At 44.4% G+C, this 19,679-nt stretch overlaps 1 protein-coding gene across 1 annotated transcript in view; it reads right to left on the bottom strand.

Moving 5' to 3' along the window:
- The window catches only part of adgra1b (adhesion G protein-coupled receptor A1b), a gene marked incomplete at both ends in the record, with an annotated part of 253,321 nt that overhangs the window by 75,674 nt on the left and 157,968 nt on the right, over positions 1-19,679 (bottom strand). The window contains 2 exons of the mRNA XM_080740224.1: positions 233-459; positions 1,100-1,304. Of these exons, the coding sequence (XP_080596350.1) occupies positions 233-459; positions 1,100-1,304 (432 nt within the window). The remainder of the gene's footprint in view (positions 1-232; positions 460-1,099; positions 1,305-19,679) is intronic.

Raw genomic sequence — 19,679 nt, 5'->3', positions numbered from 1 at the left:
AGCACGTGACCCCCTCCTCTTTCTATTCCTCAGTGAAAAGGATGCATTTGATCCGTAATAGGCCTGTAAGCAATGCAGGGCACACTTAAGTGTTAAGTGTGCCCTGCATTGCTTACATGCCTATTATGGATCAAAATGCATCCTATGGCTCCACTGGAAGGTGGAGAACAAGAGATGAATGACACGGCATGTCATGACACACAGCAGCCTATATAGCCTGCCTGCTACTCACCATCAGCACAGCAAAGTTATTGTGGTGAGTGCAGTGAATGGTGGTCGTGTTGCCCGCGGAGCCCGCTATGTGGCAGCCCTCTGCCCGCCAGCCGCCGTGGCCATCCAGCAGGTCAAAGTCCCAGTAGGCTGCGGTGGGGTCTACACCCAGCGCGAAGTGCCTGAGAGCGATGCTGACGGAGTGCACCGCGCTCCCTGCGCCGAGGCTGCTGCTGCTGCTGCACCCATCTATGTATGCAAGGAGAGGAGAAAGCAACACATTAACATCAGGGAAACCAAGTGGAACGGCTACTGTGTTTTAAGTGCTACATAAAAAAAAAGAAAGAAAAGAAAGTAAGACGCGTGCATGGCATAAACACACGCACGCACGCAGTGCTCGTGCGTGTGTGTGTGTGCATGCATGCATGGCATTGGCCATGCACACACACACGCAGGAGCGCACGCACACAGATGCACGCGTGACAAGCACACTTTAGTCAGGCATTGCGCCAGTCTCAGGTTATTATTAATGTCAGGCTATATTTTCAGTTAGGCTACTGGGGGAAAAAAAGAAGAAAAAAAGACCCCGCCCCCCATAAAATGCCAAATAAAATGCAAAAAGTTGCCAATTTATTTCTATTATGCACCTGTGAAATGAATCTGGGTGTTCTTCTCCCAGTAACCATGAAATGTCAGTTTATAACGGGAGGCTATAGGCTATAACATCGCATAGCCACTACTGTGTAACACAACAATAATGCATTATAAACTGATACAACGATGTGTGTGTAGGCTACGGTACTGTAACAGGCATGCATGTTTTGAGTCGGCGGTAGTAGGAAGCGTTGACATCACAGCATGATGATGATAAAAATGGATTTCCTCTTACCTAATTTGGTGAAAGCAACTGGTGTTGAAACGCTCCTACGTTTCCCGTCATCTGCAAGATTTGACGAATTCCCCGTGCAAGGAAAGAGTTTCCCATTGCGAAAGACAATGAACTGCAGCTTGCAAGTGGAGTTATCAACAGATTGCAGCGCAGAGGATATAGGCGTACCAGCAGCCAGCGGTAAATGGATTGAGGCGACTGAGTTCTGCGGATGGAACAAAACATGGGGAAAAAAATAAAAATTAAATAATGTCACGGGGACGCGCAGGATGAAAGAAGAAAAAACACACCAACAAGAGAACAATGGACTATATGCTTAAATTCTGCTCCATGACTGGAGGCGACCAAAGCCTACAAGTGACCAGGGAAAGGGAATCGCGCGGTACGTCTTGTGCGCTCCGGTGCGCCTCTTCGGTCAGGCTCCCTGCCGCAGAGGTGGAAATGGTTCTTACCATTTCAGCTGGAGGGCACATCAACACTGCAGCTTGATTTAAAGAGACAACCGGTCTGACTTTATCTTCTTTTCACCGGCGGAGAAACACTACAGAGCCCCAATAAAAGGCATGTTAGCAAAGGTGTTTTTTTTTATAGAGACGACGGTTTTGTCGGTGAAGGGGAGCATTGTTGTAAGCGTTCGGCGGATCCAATGGGATTAATTGAGTTTTAGGACTCTCAGGGCGAGTGGCACTTAACCCTGCGTGCCTCCAAGTTCAACACTAGACTAGGCTTTAATCACTAAAGAGCTCTCAGCTCCCACAAGTGCCACTGTCAGCATGGAACACAACATCTAAAGTTGCATATCAGGTGTATGTCATACAGACAATTCAGAATTTTAAATGGGCAAATAATAATAATAATTAATATAATAATAATAACAGATAAATACCATAACAGGTTTTCTGTAGCTTGCTTTCCAGGGAGGCAAAAAGAAAGAAAAAGAAATCATGTAATATTCCCATAGGTGACTATCCTTGGTGAAGAATTGAGTTGATGCATGCAGGGCTGTAAAAAAATAAAGCCGTTAATGCTGTCTTTATTTCCAAACGATGTCAGTTTTGTTCAGCTTTCAATCCAGTCACCCCATAGGCTGGGGAGATCAGCACTTTGAGCAAAGGGAGAAATGCTTTCTGCCCTATAGATGAATGTAGATGCCCATAAAAGTGCCCTTACAGTTAATGGGTAGCTGCTTAGTCAGACAACCGGTGCAATCAATATAAGGAAGAATGATGGCCAAATTTCTTAATCAAGTTAAACAAGTCCTCTCCTTTCTGAGCTCCTCGGGTGTGCCAGCTACAGTGTGAGGGTGTTGGTTTAATGTGGGTCCCCCCTGGCACTGCCTGGTGCACTTCGGTCATTGTGGCACCCAGGTGCTAGAGACCGAAGGCTAATTATACTTAGTTGAACAACCGTGTCACACGACAAAAGCAACACACCTAAGACTGTATGTTGTTTCTGACCTCTTCTGGCCTCTTGGATATCTCCCAGGGGTCACTCTATACGACACACACAGCATACTTAAGCATGATCCCCTTCACGTTTATGACTGTCGTGTGTGCCTCTTTTACAGCCTGAGGTTTGTTGGCTATTAGTTTCTGCATTGACTCTCACTTGAAAGGCTATCGATTTTCATCCTGCAGTGTGTGTGTGACTGTGTATGTGTGGCAGAGACTGAGAATGAAGGAGCAAAAGGTAGGAATGAAAGAGAGAGAGAGAGAGAGAGAGAGACTGATAGACTGAGGTTTAGAGAGACAGGGTTGGGGTTTTGAGGTAGACAGAGAGAATCCCTGACTTTAAATTTATGTTGCATCGTTTGTTTTCTTCTGTCAACCGCTTTAGCTTGCAGTCTGTTTCCCAGTCATATAGGATATAGTCATCACACAATACAGTCAAATGTGAGCCCTGGTGTCAACACATACTGCAAACAGACAAGTTTTCAAGGAACCCGTAGCCGTATAGTGACCAGCAATCCAGTCAGAGCTCAGAGATCATCTCAAAGTGTGCAGCCGATAGCTCACCAAAAGAAATCCTATCTAACGAATACACTTCTCCCCATCTCGTTCTACATCTTTTATCCACCTTCCATGCAACATATCAAAAGGGATTTACAGCCCAGAGGGCATGCTGCGAGCCACGAAGGTCGCATTCCATGTAACCGTTTACATCCCTGCGGCACAGCCCAGAAAGCTGCATTTCCTCCACCCCAAAGCCACTGGGGACCTTACACTTCAGAGTTGATTTAGCTGGACGTGCCTGAGCTGTCAGCAACACACACACACACACACACACACACACACACACACACACACCACCCCAAAGCCTGTGCCCTTATGTCGATGTAGTATTCCGTTGTCTTAGTAACCATAATCACTCACACACTCTCTCTCTCTCTCTCTCTCTCTCTCTCTCTCTCTCTCTCTCTCTCTCTCTCTCTCTCTCTCTCTCTCTCTCTCTCTCTCTCTCTCTCTCTCTCTCTCTCTCCTGTTCTTACAGAGGGCATTCGCTTGAATGCCAGCAGTCACCTCCCATTCCTGATTCCCATGAGTGAAGATGTTCTGTACTTTCCGTCTCTGCCACCTGTATCCTCTACCCTCCACTGCCTCCTCCTTGGTGCAAGACACCTCTGCCCCCCACCGTAGGAGCCCAGAGCTGTAGCAAGACCGCCGTCTCAGAACAGCCCGCAGGGCCCAGCACAAAGGCACTCTTTGACCCACTGGCACCCGTAAAATCACAGCATACACCCATTAACCACAGCCACTATTCTTTTACTTTAGGAGGGATAACGGTTGAATCTGTGAGTGACAGTAAATAGAAGGGTTTAAAAGTACGAGACCCAGACGAATGTTTATTTCTCTGCCTGACCCAAATTACATTAAGTATGCCATAACTCTGTTTGCTTATGTCTGCCCGTCCCCCCGTCCCTATTTTTTCCCTTTATTTTCGACACAGGCGGCATCTTCATGAAATTAGCTATGAATGAAATGAATTTGCCTCAAAGTGCATTTCACTAAGCCTGTCCCTGGCAGAAATGAACTGCTGACGGGAAATGGATGGGGATTTGCATAATTCTTTTGTAATCACTTACAGTGCTGTCACTCCTTAAAATGGTCAAAGGCAAAGTGACCATGGGAAATATATACACCACAGAGTAAACTAACTAGCTGCATAGCCATGTATATACGTATTTTATGTTTTCATGGACCAGGGTATGTGTAGTTGTGTTGTTTTGCTGTCATGCACTGAATTCTACTGAATCAATTTACTCAACAACCAACATTTAATAAGACCTCTTCACACCTCTGCCGGTAGTGCTTTCCAGGCATTTATTGGTGTTACACTAAATGTAGAAAAAACAGAAAGACAAAAAGACAAAAGACAGTTCCGCAAAGGTGATTGCCTTGGATGCCCCGCTTAAAAGGACTTAATTTATTCTTTATTGAACATCATTTTCGAGTGTTGTTATTATCACTACTTGTTGAAAAAGAAAAAAAACAAAAAAAACAGGGCTATGTGGTTGCCATGCCAACAAGCATCTTGTTTCCCCTAGACTAGTTGTGTCAGTTTCTGTGGGGTGTGGGGTGTGGGGTGTGGGGTGTGGGGTGGGTGGCTGGATTTCAAGGAGGAAAATACGCAGGCGCTTCAGAGAGACGCAGCTCTGGATCAGCTGTCTCCCCTCCAGGGGTGTCGCACCCAATTCTGGGTCCTGGGTGCAAGGATTCACTGCGGGCCCCCCATGAATGTTCTTCATAGGGGGAGGGGGTTTAACCCATTCTGTGCTTTAACTATTGAAAGATAGCAGATATACAAGCTCACAGAGCGGCACCGAGTGCCGCGCTGCAAGCTTGTAGATCTGCTATTTTTTAAAACTCGTGAAAATGTGTCTTTGAATGTTTCAAATCCTTCTAAGGTTTTTCTTTTAGAAAAAACCTATGTTTCTATGTCAGTGGTGCTCAAACCTTTTCATGTGAAGGACCCCCACAATGATATGCATTTGGCCATGGACCCCCATCTCAAAATATTTAGTTCCAGGGACCCCCAGAAGCAAAATTCTAGTTACAAATGTATACAAAAAAATACATATATTCAAAGTTTTGCACATATTCTCACGACTTTAAAAAAATAGCAGATCTAAAGCTCGCAGCGCGGCACTCGGTGCCGCGCTGTGAGCTTGTATATCTGCTATTTTTCAATAGTTAAAGCATAAAATAATTAAGGCCCCTCCACCTTGGGCCCTAGTAACTCAGTCACATATTTCTGTTTATGTGGCATAACCGACTCATAGCTATGAAAATACATATTTATATTTGGTCCATCAACAGTTTAAAAACATGGTTTTAATCAAAATATTAAAGTTGGGTCTGAATGCTTAACCTGCAATAAAGTACAGTATGTTTTTATTTATGTTTATGTGGCATAACAGACTAATATCCATGAAAATACATATTTATATTTGGTCCATCAACGGTTAAAAACATGGTTTTAATCAAAATATCAAAGTTGAAAGTTGAAGCTGATTGCCTATGCTGCTAGTACAGTATGCTTTCAATGCATTCTTTGCCTTGGTATCCTAACACTTTGTTTGAACATTAAACTTCTGTCTACAGTTCTGAAAATAGATACTTGTACAATAGTTAGTTTCATTCTCAGATATGACATTCTTGTACTCTTGTGTACAAATGGGACAGCTGAATCAATCTATTCACAATGCACATTTTTTTTTATTTGTTTTTTTTGCTTTTATGCCTTTATTGATAGTATACAGTAGACTCACAGGAAATGGGGAGAGAGAGAGATGGGGAGTGACATGCGGCAAAGGTCGTCCGGATCGGGAATCGAACGGTGCCCATGTGGTATGCACCCTGACCAGTAGGCCACCAGACGCCCCCACAATGCACATTTTTAATCTAGTTAAACAAGATCAAACTTCAAATACAGGGCTGGATTCCAAATGTTTGGACATGTGCTGTACACCGAAAAAAGCTATATATATATATATATATATATATATATACACACACACACACACACACACACACACACACACACACACACACACACACACACACACACACACACACACACACACACACACACACACACACACACACACACACACACACACACACACACACACACACACACTCCATATCTAATATCTAATTTGATAAATTTCCCCACAGCACATCATGCTGCTGACGAGGTGAAATATTTGCTTTCTAACTTTGGGAGATGTTCTCCCAGCTTAAACATTTTTGCTCAAGATGGCTTCTCCTCTGAGCTATGAGAGCTTAAAAAAGACAGATACAGTACTTCCCCAATATATCCCAGCGTGTGTGTTGTACAGAATAAAAGTTCAGTTGCTTAATTTAGTCCGACACCATTCGTATTCATGTCAAAGAATAAGCGTCTCGTCCCTGAGAGGCATTGACTCTGAGAGGCTTGTATCTATTCATTTATTCATTCATTCATTCATTAAACACTTCATTACCTGATCATTCGGCAACAGGCGCGCTTTGAATTAAATTAAATTGAATTACTTACAACCACTCTGCTTGTGAACTCCCCCACCACCCCCTCCCCTAAAAAAAGAAAAGAAATAAGGTCATGTGTCCAGAACGTTGGTAATATATGAGAGGGCATTGTGGGTCACAAGTGGATTTCACCCATACACACAGTCCTCTTGGATTCCGTCCAGCGCCTGCTTTACTATCAACTACATTTCCTCTCCCACGCTACTCAAGTTGATATGGCCGCGGGGCGAGGAGACAGGATTAATGGGAGGTCATTTAGTGCAGCAATAACAGTTGGCTATCACACAAAGTGGGTGTGCTATAGCACTGCCTACTAGGGGGAAGACAGTCATAACTTTGGATCAGGGCCGGAGGGTCAAGTCCTCTCGGTTTGGGTGGAATTAAAAGTCATTTATGCCACCCGAGGGGTCACGAATTTGGGGGATGAAATGTGTAATTTAAAGCCGACAGAAGTCAAATGCTCACAAGGGGTGAGCTGGACAAATTAACTTGAATGAAATAATTATTGCTGAAGCAATGCTATAGATTGTAACTTTTCACCGCTTCCCCAGGAGAGCTGTGATAAATCAACTGACTGTAGAGGCATTCCCAAACACACGCACGCACGCGCACACACACGCGCACACGCACACACGCACACACACACACACACACACACACACACACACACACACACACACACACACACACACACACACACAGCAACACCTGCATACAGCAACACCTGCATACAGAAACATGCAACAAGCACACAGGCATAAACAAACACACATGCATGCACACAGACAGTACACGCATGAGATTTAAGATCTGTAGCTCCCATCTCTCCCATGATGTATGGAGTATATTAGCTGCTAGTAATAACCGCTGAGAGATGTAGAGACTCATGGCGCTTTTTCCCCATTATGATTCAGTGGGGCAGCGCTTTTCAAGTGTCTCCATGGCAACATGACTATGGAGCCGCTGACCATATTCAACACGCTGGCCGTTTGTCCTTACTGACGTAAGAAAAAAATGACCACGTGTCGGAACATGGTACAGAATGTGAGTTAACAATTTCTCTCTTGGCCGACACATGCTGCTAAATAAATTAGAGGGAGGGTAGTAAATGGTGCATTTACAGTATATATTTATCATGACCTTAGGTCACAGTTTACAATGAAAACTGGCAGATCCTGTCCATCAGTGACTCAGTCAGTCCGTAAAGCCTCAATGTCTATAGCTGACCTGTTCTGACATCACATTGTTGACCGTTCAGCTCAGCGGAAGGGTTTAAATTAGCAAGGACATCGGATACCAGGATGCAGACCTCTCAGATTCTACCTTCAAGTATTTTTCACTGTGCATCCATGCATGGAGACGACTGGATCATCACCTAGATCTCCATATATGGAGCTGACCTCTACATCTGACCTCACAGACTCACAGACATCACCTTCAAGACAGAAGTATTTTTCATTGTGCATTTCTTTGCTCTAAGTTGATCCATGCCAAAGCGAAAGTTGATCCCATGCCAAAGAGCTGTCAAGCATCGCCGCGTGAACATGGAGCAGCGTCCCCCGCCACCCATGCCCATGCCTGCATGCATGGGCATGGTGGGTATGCTCTCCATATGGACACTCCATATATGGCCAAGACAGAATTAATATGCAAATCAAGACTTCTGACAATCATTACCTGGATCTCCATATATGAAGATCACAACATTGACCTCATCAAACCCTTGATAGCCATACATCGAGACCATATTTGGCAATGTCCATATATGGATGCTCCATATATGGCCAAGACAGAATTCATTTGCAAATCAAGACTGTTGACTATCATCCCCTGGATATCCATATATGAAGATCACAACACTGACCTCATCAAACCCTGGATATCCATACATGGAGACGACTGGGTCATCACCTATAGATCTCCATATGGAGCTGGTCAATACTTCTACATCTGACCACACAGACTCCATTTATGGATATAGCTGACCTGTTCTGACATCACTCTGATGACCAGCTCAGCAGAAGGCCAAATGCCAAAGCTCCCATGTGCACGCACCCATGTGTGAGACCTCGCCTATCGCTTCTCGCCCTTAGAGCGTCTTACTGGTATATTATAATGATTGTGCTTTACATTCACTCATTCACACACATTCATACACCGATGGCGAGGAAACCAAGCAACGCATCAATCTGCTCATCGGGAGCAATTAGGGGTCCAGCGTCTTGCTCAAGGACACTTCGACACTAACTCTGGGGTAGCCCGGGATCGAACTGGGAACCCTCTCCGGTTCCCGAGCTCTACCTCCTGAGCCACTTCCGCCCCCGGTAGGGATCTCCTTGTTGAGTAAAGTGCCGTTACATCAAAGTGAAGTGACATGAATATTCACGTATAGGAGACGGTTTAGGGGTCGGGGTCATTCATCAGCGAAATAAAAGAATAATGCGCTACGGTCTGTGTGCTTTTGCCTGGCCACGGACCCTCCACCGAGGACATGATTAATGACGCTCTCAACTTCCTCTCCCACAAAGATCGGACTTTTAAGCTTTCAAAGAGCAATAAAATGAGGGGTAACAAAACAGACATAATTAAATCTTCATGAGCGATTTGATCGAGTGCCAGCGATGTCTAAATATTACATTTTGTAGTGAGGATGATGATGCAAGGTAGCCAATAGGGTGCGGCCCAAGTGTTGCTCATAAAGGGTATTTTAACATAGTCAATAAAAATGCTGCCACTCTGGGTTTCTTCTAATGCTGTGGCTTTGGGCACCAGACCATGTCATGATGATATCCCTTTAGTTTGTACACACCTGACTCTATGTAAATGCTGGAGGGGTGAGGAGATGCCTCCGTCTGCATAGCAATGAAAACTAGCTCTGAGGTGAAAGAACAAAGCCATGGAGATGAATCACCTCCACACACATCTAAACAACCTAATAGGGCCAGTGTCATCCCATCACCATGTTTGATGATGCAACAAGCAGACGGATTCCAGCTTAATATTGCAGTATACAGTAGATACACCAAGACATGCACCCCATGGACATGGAAGAGTGTGTGGTCTGTCGTGAAAACATGGAACATGGCCGCAGCCCTGAATATAAAACCTGAGATCACTAAGCGGTTTCATTTAACAATGCACGCAATTATCAAATGATTTGACCATAAATATTAATCTCACTGGGAATACAATTGGATGGTGCTACACGGGGTGGTACCATTTTAAATATGTATTCATGACTTGAACATGTGCATTTAAGCAGCTATTAGCACTGAATGTTCTTTCTCTCATTTTGTACAAAATATTTAGTTACAGATAAATCTTTTACACTCTCAAGAGTTAAATTAACATTTGACTGTGTCTAAGACCCTGAGGCAATGCCAGAATGAAATTCTACAGTAGCAGATCTGGGACAGAAAATGGGCAGAGAAAAAGGGAATGCAAGTGGTGTCTACTTATGGCTGCCTGTTACCATATTAATCCCTCTCCACTAATCCTTTGGCTGCACCAAATAAAACTGTAATGGCTTTTGGTGACCATCTATCTTATCAGCCAGACGATGAACTCGCTGGCCAAAATGAGATACTCACTCGCACGCCATAGGGACGTCCTATACTATACTGTACTGTATGTGTGTGTGTGTGTGTGTGTGTGTGTGTGTGTGTGTGTGTGTGTGTGTGTGTGTGTGTGTGTGTGTGTGTGTGTGTGTGTGTGTGTGTGTGTGTGTGTGTGTGTGTGTGTGTGTGCGGGCGCTGTATGTGTGTGCACAAATTAGCACAGCTGTTGTTCAGTCACGAAACAAACCCCAATGAAGGAAGTCAGTAGATTTGCTGCCAGCCAGATGGAGATATTCAACATGGGAACAGACATGCTGGCTCCAGAGCCATGGTCAGCAACAACAGATCCTATTAAGGAGGTTGTGGTAACTGAACAGGTTTTAGATTGCTGATTCAAAGCCCCAAAACCCCCTGGGGAGAAAAGTAGGGCAGGTAAGAGTCCCTCAACAATTATCATCAAGATGTCCTTGAGTAAAGCACTCATACCCAACGGCCGAGGTGAACTTACTCTGCGGATAAGACCTTTGTTTCTTTCTTTCTGAGGCACTCTCAGCCAAGCTGAGTATCCTGTCTGGACATTTTTGAAAGAGTATTCTGCATGTTTTCTGCAAACTATGACTTCACAAAAGAAGGTAAAGGTGAAAACAGTTTACTTTCTGTTATCACTTTCACACTGTCTCTGAAGAGTCTCCCAAATCCTCACTTCCTAGCTTCCACCGTGGTCTGAAGACTCACCTCTTCAGACTCCACCTCTTCAGACTCCACCTTAGCCCATAACACTTACCGACCGTAGCACTTGCCTACCCTCAATGACCATACACGTAATTTAGATAGCATTTTTATACGTTTTTTGTTTTTTATTAAAAGAATTACTGAATAGGTGCTTGTTTTTTTTTATTACTATTTCTATGCATTTGATGTATTGATGTTGATGCAAATTGCAATTGTTCGACATTCCGAGGGTGTAACAGCGGAGCGACAGTTACGTTTATTTAGAGGCTGCGTTGGGTTGCAGCCATGCACGCTGTAGTGTTGAGTGAGTCCAGGCCACATCAAGGAGAACAAGGGGAGGGGGGAGGACACAGGATTTATGGGAGTGCTCCTGTGGCTCAAGCGCACAACCCTTTAAATCGATGTGGTGAAGCATTACCATAGTCCAACGCGCTCCCGCCTCGCCATCTCCCCGTTCCCATCCAACTCTTGATCAATGAAGGTCCCGTCTACAGGCCGCCCCCTCGATCCCACTGACAGTGGAACCGGTGGGACCAAGGCCAATAGACCCACCCACCTACAGTACAAATCTCTACTGGGGAGGAGGCAGTTTCTGTGCCTAAGTGAGAAATATGGTGTAAAACAGGGGTTCCCAAATAGACCTTTCCATGCCAAGGACCCCACTCATCTCTTTTAATTTTATACATTTGTTTATAAATAGTGCAAATAGCCGACTATAAGTTCAAACGTGTCGTGCCGTGTTGTGAACGTGTCGTGCCGTTTTGTGATCCCCCCCCCCTCCCCCCGGTTCCCCCTGGCGATTCCACAACTGAAAACCTGCAGTGTAAAAAAAATGATCAAAGCAGGCCACAATTTCTCGATAGACATGATAGTGATAGAGATCATGATGAGATTGGTAATTGTGGCACTACGGTGCAAGAGAGAGACAGAGGGCGGAGGGATGATGATGATGATCTGAGCTGGCTAGGCTGGACTAAAGGAAAGCCCCTGGGATCTAGAATTCAATTCTTCAGCCGTCTAATCTGTTAAGCTTGGGCAATAGGCTGGTGTCAATCCATAGTCCCCTTAGCGCAATTACAGGGAAAACCATGCTAATCTGGACCCTGCAGTGAGAGAGGTGGTTCAAACTTGTGATCTCTTCAAATACCGTGCTGAATTCCAAATGTTTGGACAGTACTGTACACGACGTACAAATATAACTCCTTGTGTATAGTATAATTATTTACTCATATGTGGCTGATTGGGAAACACACGTGGAAAACATACTGTATTTAGTTTGTTGCTGAATCACATCTTAACATTGTTTTTTTTTTGTTTTTTTTGTTAGCCTGCTGCAATGATGTAAACCATAGCAACCGAAGCAGTCAGCCCTGGATCAAAGGGCTGAAAAGGATTCTTCGTCTTCATTTTAATCCACTTGGCAGACGAGATGGGCACTGTTGTGCACCCCTTACAATGAGTGCCAGAACAGAATGATTCCATTCGGAAAAGGATTTGAAAATATATTTTGAAGATAATGCTGATGTTTTAGATATTTTTGTATTATAATAGAATATGTTCTGCTGTGTGGGAAATCCTGTTTCATTCCAATCAGATGCCATTCCCTTTAACCAGTGGCAGAGCCAGCACCACTGAAATGAGCATTGAAATAATTGGATACATGTGGAGAAACATGTGACATCTGTCAGGACAGAGTGGCGTGAAGTCACATCACTCATGTAGATACCAGTAAGACGCCTCAGGGCGACATGTCTTGGCCATCTGGCTAGTCATGTATATCGGACCAGTTGCCCATATATGGAGACCCCTGGTATCCACTACCCATATATGGAGGTCCATGTATATGGAGATATGCTGTGAGAGCCCAAAAATGCTTACTCAATACTCAGTTATTCGTTATGTGAAAGTCCTATGATGTCTATGACATCTGACATCATACCCTTTTATGCCCATCCCTGTCTGTAGAACCAGCCACATACTGTAGATAAGGGGCTGTCTTGGCCATCTGTCTTAGCCATATATGGATTCTGTTAGTGTGGTATGTGGCAGATGTGGCCTCCATATATGGTCATTCCCATAAGACGTCCTGTTAGATATGGGCTTAATATTGATGACACCAGGGAACTCCATATGGGCATAAAAGTGATTCTGTTAGTGTGACATCACAGTGAAGCCAGAGCGTGATGTCAGAGCAGCAAACCCATTCTGTTAGTGTGGTTCCCCTGAAATCACAGTGATGTCAGAGCAGCAAACCCATAGACCGTAAAAAAGTGGACACGTCCAGAGTCAGCATGTGCCGTTTCACATACTAAACTGCAACCTTTGGTCGCAATGAATCAGTTCCTGAAGTCCTCTCTCTGGTGGGCCATTTGAATGCATTACACAGAGACAGAACTTTGGTTGCGACCGTCAGGGAGCAGTTTACTATGAAAACCTCCACCGGCCGTCCGTCGGTCGGTCACACGTCACACCTTTGCCCTGCTCATATCTCCGCATCAGTATATAGGGCTTGTTTGTTTATTGTATGACATCACGCCACATCATCAGCTGTGGACTCTGTGATGTCATCGTATCGCATCAGTATATAGGGCTTGTTTGTTTATTGTATGACATCACGCCACATCATCAGCTGTGGACTCTGTGATGTCATCGTATCTCCATATATGGCCATCTCCGTATATGGAGATATAAGTCGTCCATGCCCAAGTATGGGCTGGTGAGGTCAGACTTTGTGTGATGCGTAGGTTATCTCCATATATGGAGATTCAACATTCCAGGTGTAACTATGGCTACCCGTATGACGTGAGAGGTGGAGGTTGTGATATTTGTGGAGATAAGCGACCAACGGTCGCTTATCTCCCGATTAGGGAGTCTTACTGGTAAATAGTAGTCAATAAATGCATTCAAATATATAGATTTAAGTCTTCAAAAGAATTGTAAAATGTTACTAATATCACCTGCCTTGTTGACATACTGTATGTTAGGCAAACACATTGGTTGACAAGAGTATCCTACCTTTTAAAAGTGCACCACAAATGGTCTGTTCTGCTGCTACTCTACTGAGCAGCTAGTGTTTACTGTTAATTTCCAGGAACTGAAAAGAAGATACAAAATATGGAAATAGTGTGATGTTTGTTTGTCAAATGGACAGAGTTGTGGCTGAACATTCATTTCAGGACTTAGAGAGAGAGAGAGAGAGAGAGATGTGACCATACATCAGAGATTTGTTTCCACTGTAATTACAGTAGAAAACAAAGCAAGACAATAATGTAAACAACCCGCTGACCTTCATTTAATTACTGCCTTTAACATCTGTTAGAAAATTAAACAATGATCCTTGATCCTGGGTTTATGGGATCCATGCTAAGAATGTAGAGAGTTGGAGTGATTGATCCGGTGGCTGGTGATTGATTTCCTTCATGCTTGGGTTCTAGTTGGACTGTGCTATTGATGATTTACCTCATCAACATGGATTAGGAACAGTGTTGACCACAGAGGGCCACTATCAGACCTTTACATGTTTACTATACATTTAAGCCCCTAGCATGTCTGTGTGTACACAATCACTGATAAGATACAGCACAGTACCATACAAATTGTCACTGTCAGGCAGATCACTTGTATCTCCAAGTTTTAAATGTGCACTTTCTTTTAATAAAGTAAAGCCCTACTTCATCACACAAGACTGTCACACATAACTAGCAAAAAAAAGCAGACAGCACACAAAGCTTCGCGCTGTGTGGTATTGTGTACATTTTTAAAACGATAAATACAAAACAAATGGATTTTGGACATACATGGACACAATGCTTAAACGAAACCTGTGGATTAATACATGACAATGTAGGGTTTATCAACCACGGTTGAGCGGAGTCCCAGGGCTCTATGCTTGTGTATTCTCAGTTTTCTGTTATTGTGGGGAAAGATTTAGCTGAAAATAGCCAATCGACAAGCTTACAACGTGTCAAGCTTCATGTCGATATGCTATTTTCGGAGAAAGCTTCCCCCACAATACGGATGCTGGGGTTTAGGTGGTTAAAGCACTTATAAGCCCTATTTCCGAAAATTGACAACACATTTCAAGATCTACAACATAAGCTTCAGATCTTTGTACTGTAGATCAGCTTCTAAAACACAGACAACGTCCGAAATCTTTCACATTATTTATGACATTTCCAAAATTGGGACGGCGGGGTTAAAGGGGTTAACGAAAAGGCATGAAGGCGATTACTTTTTGCCTCTTTTCTCCCAGCCGTTTAAATGCCACTCTGTGAGATTTGGCGGCAGTGAGGGGGTCAGATCCGTATCACTTGTGTGGCTCTCGGAGAGTGATTTATACCAACGTACTCTGCACCACTGTCCCCTTTATCCTAGAAGAGACACTATCTCGCTCGTTGTCTGCGATCCTTTGACCTCAACGCTAGCACTTCTGGTTGTCGTTAGCCCCGTCGTCAGGGGCGTCACAAGGGGTAGGAAAGTGGGACTGAGTTACTAGGGCCCAAGGTGGTGGAGGGGCCTTAATTATTTTATACTTTAGCAATTGAAAAATAGCAGATATACAAGCTCACAGCGCGGCACCGAGTGCCGCGCTGCGAGCTTGTAGATCTGCTATTTTTGAAAAGTCGTGAAAATGTGTGCAAATCTTTGAATATATGTATTTTTTAAGCGAACATTTGTGACTCAAATTTTGTTTCTATGTGGTCCCTGGAACTCAATATTTTGAGATGGGGTTCCGTGGCCAAATACATACCATTTTGGGGGTCCTTCACATGAAAAGGTTTGAGCTCCACTGACATAGAAACATAGGTTTTTCAAAAAACCTAAGAAGGATTTGAAATATTCAAAGATTTTCATGATTTTTCAAAAATAGCAGATCTACAAGCTCGCAGCGCCGCGCTGTGAGCTTGTATATCTGCTATTTTTCAATAGCACAGGGGCCCCGCAGTGAATCCTTGCACCCAGGGCCCAGAATTTGGTGCGACACCCCTGCCCCGTCGTCACACTAAAGAGCCTGGCTGCCACCGTGCCGCCGCTGACCCCCAATAACAACACGGAGCAAGAGGCTCACAAGTGCAAGCTAATTGGTCACTTTCATGTCAGAGGAGGTTAGAGCTATCATCAAGGCGTCATTATGGTGGAGGGAGTGGACAGGGCTGTCGCACCAAATTCTGGGCCCTGGGTACAAGGATTCACTGCGGGCCCTCCATGAATGTTCTTAATATTGGGAGGGGGTTTATCCCATTTAGACTGGGAACGCATTATTATGCATTATTTTGTGCGTTGTAGATCTGCTATTTTTGAAAAATCATGGAAATGTCTTTGAATATTTCAAATCCTTCTAAGGTTTTCTATGTTTCTATGTCAGTGGCGCTCTTTTCACGCGAAGGAACCCCAAAATGATATGTATTTGGCCACGAACTCCCAACTCAAAATATTTGCGCACATTTTCACGACTTTTAAAAGTGCCGCGCTGTGAGCTTGTATATCTGCTATTTTTCAATAGGTAAAGTATAAAATAATTAAGGCCCCTCCACCTTGGGCCCTAGTAACTCAGTCCCCCTTGTGACGCCCCTGGAGGTTAGAGCCATCATCAAGGCGTCATTATGGTGGAGGGAGTGGACCGGCTCAGCAGTGACGGGGCGGCACAAACACTTGATCCTCATTCTGACCTCAGCTATCCAGGAGCCAATCGAGACGCTTTTAAAAGAGTTAGCAGAAGTCCTGACTCCTGACATCAAAGCAACCCCCCCCCCCCCCCCCCATTTGAAAATCCCATTGACTTTCTCCCAAAAAAGGAAAGGTCCATGGTTAACAAACAACTAATTAAAGTATTCATTTATCTAAAGAGGCTGAAATTACAAGCCAGACAAAATTCACAGGCTGTATCAAATACATACAGTATAAATAAATATCATATCATATCAATGATAACATAGCCACCTCACTGACAGAATGCCTTGTCTATTTTTATTATTATTTTTGTATTATTATTTTATATTTTTAGAACACTGTTCTTATTGCGACCGTGAGGTCGCGAGTTACTATGAAAACCCCCACCTGCTGTCGCTCCGTCAGTCACTCAATCACTCAGTCACCCCGTCTGTCCGCCACATCACGTCAAACTTTTGGCCCTACTCTTATCTCCAGCACCATTGCCCCTATCCATGCCAAACATTGCACACACACTCCTTGGCTGGCAAACCACAACCTCCGCCCCTGATTTCTCACATGCCCCTCTTCTAGCGCCACCATGAGGGTTCTTTTTGCTATGCAAACTGACAGTCTCTTATCTCCCGATTAGGGAGTCTTACTGTTATGAAGTGAATTTGAATTTGAATGGAAAAAAATCATTATTATGACCTATATGGGTTGTGGCATTGACGTCAGGACCAAGCAGAAGGAAACGTTACAGCACACTGAGTGCGTGCTATTTCTGAGCGACTAACGAGTTTTACATGTAGCATGCATGTTTAAAGCGCCACACAACAGCAGCGGACATGTAAGAATAAGCTCCGCTATTAAGAAAACACCCAGAGGGCTTCCTGGATTTGAGCCAGCCTGTTCTCCGCTCCCCCGAGGATTAAGGTTTCCCATGTGTGTGGGCGTGCCGTTCAGAATGAGCGTCACGTAGCGCTCCCTCGTCGCCGTGAATTATCACTTAGGACATACGCCTCATTACAGCTCGTTATCAGGTGTGCTATCAGCGCATGATGCTGGTCTTCCCTTTCATAATGTCTGGGATGAGAGCTAGACAATTCTCTACAGACCAGTATTGCGTTGTTGTCGGCTGGAAACCTTGTATGTCCAAAACCGTTTGTTTTGTATCTATCATTTTAAAAATGATTTGAAACAAGTGAAAATAGCTCCGCCCCCCCCCCCCCCCCCCCCCCCACACACACACCACAACCAGAAGTATGAAGTATGTAAGTATTTACGCGCAGTGGTGTGTTCTACTGTGCTATATACTTAGTATGACATGCTATTTTTTATGTAGCCCTCTACTAACCATTTCATCCACTGACCATGCGTGAGTGTAACCACGGCTGCGCGAACTCGTGCAGGGAATATTTTTTTCTTTTTTTAACTCATTCCCTCCGAAAAAACGTAGAACATACCTCTGTGTAAGCGCACAGCAACACTGACATGGGTCCCCGCCTCCACTCTGTGTCAGAGGACAAGGGAAGGACAGGGAGCTTTAGGCCAAGATCATGCACATCTATCGTCCATGGAGACATGTGAGAGTGGGTGATTTCATCAAACCCGATCAAAGTAGACGCTGGAAAAGGAGCAGCGAAAAACCCGCAGATGCAGCATTTCTGTGACATCAAGTCACATCCAATTAGATATAAAGGAGAGAAGAGAGTTTGGGGTGGTGGTGGGGGTGGGTGGGGGGTGTCACAGAATGAGAAAGCAGCTATCTCACACTGTCAAGGATAAAGCATAAGCGGCAAAGCATACCGCTCAGTGGCGTCAGTTCAGCAAAAGCTAGGGTATGGCAAAGATGGGGGTCCTCGTGGAAAAGAGGCATTACATTTTGTATAACACGGTTCTCTTGTGAAAATAGCAGATCTACATGCTCACAACGCCTCGCGCTGCGAGGCGTTGTGAGCATGTAGATCGGCTATTTTCACAATGTCTGAAAAAAATGAGTTTTGAACATTTTTTACACAGGTTTCTATGGTTTCTTGAGCTGGATATGGCAGCCTGGAACGGTTGTTCAAGTGAAACTTGGCAAGTTAGTAAACGTGCCACAATTAACAATAATGCATTGCACCTGTGTGTGCAGCTGACCTGCGGAACCTGGGAATATACCATCTTGTCAAGATGTGGAGAATACAATTATAATACCTTATTAACTCTCCTACTGCCAGATTATTTATTTATTTATTGGGTCTGGTGCCATCAAAAAGCTGCTTACCTTTGCGACGTTATAGTAGATAGACAGACATTTATTTATTTATTATTTTTTTTTATTTTTTGATTGTGCAATAGTGCACTTTGGTCTGCCAGGCAGCAGAGGGCGGCGTCATGCTGAGAATGAATGTGATTTGCCTGTTACGTGCATTCAGACCAGTCACTGGCCACAGAGCCTCACAGCCAGAGAAATCAACAAGGAAGTGAATTGGTCTCCGTTGATGTTAACGCATAATGGATTTTTTACACCATCACCGCGGAAAATGTGTTTACAGTACATGGCGGCGCGACCCCTCATCAGCTTCAACAAGGTAAGCGAACGAACGAACGAACGCGAACGAGCGCCGTATTGGCGCGGAGGTCTCTTGGGAATTGGGGCGAACAGGAACGTCCAAAGCAGTATAAGAGTTAAAGTGACCATTTTGTTAAATTTTGCATTTGTAGTTATTTTACTGTAATTTAACAACATAATAACCAGCGCAGATAAACAAAGAGATATTCATGGATTTATATTTAAAAATAACTTTTATTTTCCGCCCTGGACCCAGGGTATGGCAGCTGCATACCCCTGCCATACCCAATTGACGCCCCTGATACCGCTGCCTGTGCCTGGACCGTGCCATCTTCTCCGATACGGAGACCTCCACTGTTGTTTCGGATTGTGCCTGCCTCCAGGAAGTCCCAACATGTTGGATTCAGTCGCTCTCTGTTCTGCTGCGGGATGTTCGCGAGTTCGGCCCACACCACTTGTGACCCATCGCAAAGCAGAGGAAATTAAACCGCTGCCTCTACGGCCTGCCAATGTGAGCGCTACCTAAGGCTGTGGTGGTGATGATGGTGATGATGGCA

Source organism: Nannobrachium achirus (genome assembly GCF_963921795.1).
Source record: "Nannobrachium achirus genome assembly, chromosome: 13".
Classification (NCBI taxonomy): domain Eukaryota; kingdom Metazoa; phylum Chordata; class Actinopteri; order Myctophiformes; family Myctophidae; genus Nannobrachium; species Nannobrachium achirus.
This window is presented reverse-complemented; position numbering and strand designations above follow the sequence as displayed.